General features: G+C 39.9%; 1 protein-coding gene across 3 annotated transcripts in view; it reads left to right on the forward strand.

Moving 5' to 3' along the window:
• The window catches only part of GALNT7 (polypeptide N-acetylgalactosaminyltransferase 7), a 72909-nt gene extending 69326 nt beyond the window's left edge, over positions 1-3583 (forward strand). For all 3 annotated transcript variants that reach the window (XM_082050416.1, XM_082050415.1, XM_082050414.1), the window contains one exon: positions 1348-3583. In XM_082050416.1, the coding sequence (XP_081906542.1) occupies positions 1348-1485 (138 nt within the window). In that variant the 3' untranslated portion in view covers positions 1486-3583. The remainder of the gene's footprint in view (positions 1-1347) is intronic.
• The last annotated feature ends 2417 nt before the right edge of the window (positions 3584-6000 follow it).

The raw sequence follows: 6000 nt of genomic DNA on the forward strand, positions 1-6000 counted from the left end.
CAGCCATTCTAGTATGTCCCAGCATGTTCCTTGGCTGTTTGTGAAGCATTTCTTTTACGCAAGATCCATTTCCTCCACAGTGGTACCAAGTTGTGTAATTGTTTGCTTATTACTGCAAGTTATAAGGAAGCTCAGTAGGCACAGTCTGGGCTGTAGAACAAAACACTGACTGGCTTCCAGAAGTAAAACACAAAGGAGGGGTAAGAGTGAAAGGACCACCAAGGATGTGTAATTGAGCGGATAGTAGGAATTTGGCACACTTTCCTGTGCAGTGCAGAGGGTATGGCCGTTCCTTCTAACAAGGAGGGTGTAGGGAAAGAAATGCTTATGAACTCTTGAAAAATGTTGTGACCTCGTGAATGAAAGCTTCCAGGAGATTTTATCTGTTTGGTTGGCTGATTGTTTTTGGAATTAACATTTCTATGCCAGTTTGGTGCACATAACATCTGTGCTGCTGAAGCCTTGAGCAGTAGCAGGGCTTCGGTGCCCATAAGCACCATGCAGAACGGGGCTGGCAGTGGTCTGCTTATCAGTTTTGTGCAGGCATCCATTTACCTCTCGAAGTAGAGGACCTGTATGTCTGGCCAGAGGGCAGGAGCAGGTACCGAGCTGAACCAGTATTTGGATGTGCACACAGGTGTGGAGCCCAGCAGGTTCACCATGGTAGATGCAACTGGTCAGTGAGTCAGGGCTGCATCTGATGCAGGCGTTCAGCAGGCAGGAGGGGAGCCACGGGCCGCTTTGGGAATGCGTGAGGCTTGGGCATGGCAGCACATGGGGTGTGGAAGGAGCCAAATGTGCGAGTCTTGGCCTGAATGTGTGAGGCAAAATAGGTCTGCAGTTTCTCAGGCAACCTCCTGTTGCTCCAGAGGCCAGACTTGCTCGTGTACCGTCTTCCTTCTACCAGCCAAACAGGGAGCAAAGTTGGTGCTTTTCTTTGCCCAGTGTGGTTGATGTTGGTGTTGTACAGTTGCTTTATGTGAGAGCTAACCAAAGGAGCATCTGCCAGTGAAGTCAGTTCTCATAGAGCTTTCCTCAAGAGCTAATCTTTTGGTTTGGTTACAGGATGGGTGAAAAGGCTGGAAGCATTTTAGACATAGTTTTGCTCATTTTCTTAGGAGTTTGTTGCCTAAGAGAGAGAGGAGGCGTCTCAAGTGGACCTACACGTATCAAACGTTTCATATTTTATGAAGGCTGTGAAAGTCTAGGTTTAACAGATAGTAAAATGAGTATAGAACTGATCTGTTCTGGGACCCTGAAACCTGGTTTTGTAAATAACTATATTGCAGTTGTGAAGAAAATGTTAAAAAAAAACAAAAACATGTTCCTGATGGTTTTGTTTTCCAGAACCTGCACAGATTTACTCACATTCCATCAGGGAAGTGCTTGGATCGCTCCGAAGTCCTCCATCAAGTTTTCATTTCAGAGTGTGACTCCAGTAAAGCAACGCAAAAATGGGAAATGAACAACATCCTTAGTGTGTAGACAGACAAAACCTACCTACTGACACATTAATTTGTACAGGACTGAAAATAGCCTGAAAACTGCTGCAATTATTAACTTTGTACAGCTGCGAGCCTCCTGGCTTGGATGAAGGACATAGAGGAACTGTGATTATTCCAATAACATTATCATCCGCAGTTAATGTTTACAAAACTGCTTTACCTTAAACTCTGTAGATGTTTACATCTTTTTGTTTTAAGATGTTGATAAATTAATGTGCTGTTAGCTATGTTTCATAGGAACATAGTTAGAAGCGTTGTCGTCTTCTTTGGGATTACACTCAGGGGTCTGAAGGCAGTTTTTTTACACACACTTGAAAAGGTTGGAGTAACCAGATTTTCATAGAACTTGGTGATTATCAACCTGTTGTATATTTTTATTTAATTTTACATCTTACTAAGCACTGCCACAGGTTATTAGCCAGGTTGGCCTTCTCTCACAGTCATGCTGCTTTTTTGGAAGGTGAATTTCAACATATTTAGTGCCTCTTTCATTTCTCTCTTTCACAAGAAAATCACTTGTTGGAAATCATACAGTGGATTTTTCTGCGCTGTCACCAGGGGTAGGGACCAACCGTAACACCCTGTGTAATTATTGTGTTACCGAAGACAAATTTCTATTGCAACTTTGGCTGCTCTACTTCGACTGGACGCTTCATATGGTGCGAGGAAGAGCGTAGCATCGAGTTTAGTGCTCATGTGGTACATCTGGGAAGTACGCATCCTCGCGATTCCAGTTAAGAATTTATAAGCGCTAACTTGCGTGTTTAAACCATGCCTTACATTAAAATAATATAAATAAATAAATAAATAAAGCTGCACAATTATGTAAAACTGACAAAGAATCCAATGCTTCATTTATATTGTTATTTTAAATGGAAATCACTTAGAGGTGGACTAAAACTTTTAATTAGGAAAAACATCCAGACTCAACACATCTGTGTAATTCTTTACAAGGACATCTGTCAACTAGTTTGGATCCCAGATTTAGATTTGAAAAGAGAAGTGGAAACCCTGAAACCACATTTATTCATACTATTTTTCTTCCTATTTTTGTCATTGGAAACTTTTCCTGATGGATTACAAACACAAAATGCAACTGCTTGGTGCTATAGTGTACAGAATAGAATGTGAAGAAGTAGTTTCTAAAAATGTTCTGGAAAAGAGTTGATGCAAACTCCCTTAGGAGTATAAATAAAATATTTATTCTGAATGATCAGAGAGGTGGAGGAGAAATGATGTATCCTCACTTCATTATTCCGGATTTTGTGACTGTTAAATGTTGACATCAGTGTATTGATTTCATAGGAGTTATGCCTATAACATGTCACACTATTAAATATGACTAAATACTTCCCAGAAATCTAGAATAGCATTGCATGCAGCTTCCATTTATATTAACGAGGGTTATGTATCATGTTTGGTGACAGAATTTGATCTTTATAGGGCTGTGGGCACCGTTCTTTAGTTTAAGATCTTTCCTAGTTTCTTTAAACTCATCTGTTCTTTCAGAGCTATGAAAAATAGAAAATAAAGGAGGGAGAAACTGGAAAAAAAGGAAAATAAGGGTGTGTGCTGGTACTTGTTCCTTGTGTGTACGAAAACTGACTCAATTTTTGTGTGTTGGGTAGATTAATTTAATCATATGACTATGCATAAGAGAAAGAATGGTGGCACATAAATTGTGTGGGTGTGCATTCTAAATGGGTATTCTGTGCAATTCATTGAAAGCTGATGCTGTATGTGAATATGAATCTGTATGTGAGACTGAAACCGTACAAAACATGAGATCGTAAGAAGCTGTTGCTGTAATGACTTTTTCCTACTATAGCCAGCTTGAAAAAGAATAATTCCCATATTCTTGCTTTGTAAGTTGATGATAATATCACTATGCATTTCTACATATTTTATAAATTTGATTTATGCAGATTTTGATACACTGTATGTTTCTGTAGAAATTGTATAAATCTTTTAAAAAATTTATTAGGGATAAATCTGGGAAACGTATGTATATCTTACTTATGGGTTGCTTGTTTTTTAGGTGAAATAAATAAAATATTTGAATTTTTGGGTTTACTATACTTTTACAGAGTAAAAATGAATTATTATCTTTATAGAAACACCCTATCTCAAAATCTAGACAACTTAAATGTTACAAACTCACAAATATTAAGAGTGTTTTATTTTACTTTTTATCTAGATACCTTTTGTTGCTGTCTGTGGGGACTCAGGTTATTTCTAGTGAAATGAAAAATGCAGTTCCCACGGAGCGTTGCCACGTGGACACGTGGATTTTTGTATTACCTGCATTGATCTAATTAGGTAGATCTAATATGCTCACAGAAAATTAACTTGAGAAGGATTTCTAAAGTAGAACTAAAGGTCGGGACTAGTTGGTAGTGGTTTGACTCTATATTTTATCTTAGTCTGTTTGTTTCCAGCGACAAAAATATTTCAGTCAAACTTTTGTTGTTATTTTGTTTTCCCTGAGATAGTTTCATAGCAAAAAGAGTATGCAATTAAATTGGGACATGGAAGACACAAGTTCTGGCCTAAGAGCAAACTGAAGTGCTGAAATCTACAGCACTTTTTTACAGATGGGATTCTTGTTTCCCAACCATATCTGTCAGTGCACTTTTGTGTATTCAGATTTCGAGGGGCTCCTGTGGCGAAAGCCTGGGGGTAAAGCAGCAGCCAGTTCATGCAGGGAATTCTCTTTTATGTACAGAAATGGGGACTGATGGGAAGGAGGGGGGACATATTGCTTCATCACCAGAGATCCTAGCACCAGGAGAACCAACAGTACCCTTTGGGCTGTACCGAAGACGCTGCACCCATTGGTGCCATCCTAGGATCAGTTCATTCTCTTTCCCTAATGCCAGTCAATCTCCTTTACTACTATCTGCTTCTTCCATACCATCTGCCTTCAAATTGCAGTCCCTAAAGGCAAAAGTTAATGACTTACTGGTCTGAAACTAGACCAAGAAGCCTGAGAACTATTTATTACATTATTCCATGGATGTAAAAATTTTATGCTTATTTCTGATCTGTGAGACTTTCCACAAGAAAAGGGAAAACACACCACTGTCTATAAAAACACAAAAGATGCTGTGGTAGATTTTGCTGTATATCAAGCATAATTTTCCTTTTAGGTTAAAAAAGATCAAATTGTGTGAGATCCGTGAAGGCACAGGAATAAGGAGGGAAATTTCAGAACATGCAGAAGAAATTATCTACACCATTGAACACAAACTATTTTTTGTAAAAGCATTTATTGTTTGTTCCCTGCTGGTGAGCTTAGATCCATTGACTCTAATAGGTGAAAAGAAACGTCTGAGGAAAAACAAATTAGTGACGTTTCTGTTTCTGGTTGTTGTTCACCTTGCTATAAAAGGCATGGAAATACTAGGTCTTGCTGTGTTCTGAAGTTGTATCTTGCTTACATTTATGAGAGTAATCTTTGAGAAGTGTCAGTGGTTATCTTCCAGGGTAATATTTACTTTCTGGGAACATCAGAAGTGGTTGCCAGCATTTAGTCTGCTGGTCGTTGACTTGACTTCTCTTACAAGCCTCCTCTGAACTCCTGTAGTGTTGAAGCAGTAAGTTGTGTAGCTTGGCTGGCACTGTATAGGAGAACTTTATGTAGAATGAGTCTAGGGTGAAAAAGTGTTAGACTATCGAACAATTAAGGTGAGTTTGCCTCCCTTTGGGTTTGGAAAAAAAAAGTACATGTGAGTGGCCCCTGAAGCCTTTTTTTCCCTCCTTCCACCACAGGGAGCCTCTGGTCATCTTCCTTTACAGGCTGCTGGCCCAAGTGTGTGCATTGGTGTGTGCTGCCTCGCTCATCACGCCCTCGGCTGCGGTAACTGGTACAGAGCACAGCAAAAGTGGGAAGAGGTTTGTGTGGATTATGTATATCAGTAACCCAGTTAATTGTTAGTGACCTTGGTTTTTTAAATCTTAAAAACATAGTCTGTTCTTTATACTGAGAAATAAATGTTATTCGTTACCATATAATGTGGGTCCCAGTAAACAGAACAAATAGCTGTCTGCACAACTGTGTTGCACAGTTCTGTGGCTGTTCTGAACAGCAGTGTGGATGGAGCTTCTTCAGGAAGGTAGCAGCATGTCTGATGGATCTTAACTGACTGATGAAAAATGCATGTTTCTTCAGTTAACAGGTTGATGAAGGTGACAAGGGTCAAAGCCCATAAGGAGGAGCTAGAGCTGTTCAGACATCAAGAAGAAAAGGTATAGCTGGATGTTAGATCCCTTCTTTTTCTCACTAACATACTTCACTGAAAAGGAACGCAGTTGCTTTAGGGACAAGAACCATGCCCCAGCTGGAGTGCAGGTAGAGCGGGGCTGAGGTCCTGGTGGGTTCCGTGTTTCTCGTGAATGCCATCATTCCATGTGGAAGCAGAACTGCCTCTGGTGGGCTGCCAGTTCAAACAGCTAGGTGATGGTTCTTGTGCATCTCCTGCACAAGAAAGGAGCA

The sequence above is a fragment of the Streptopelia decaocto genome, assembly GCF_964273445.1.
Source record: "Streptopelia decaocto genome assembly, chromosome: 4".
NCBI lineage: Eukaryota > Metazoa > Chordata > Aves > Columbiformes > Columbidae > Streptopelia > Streptopelia decaocto.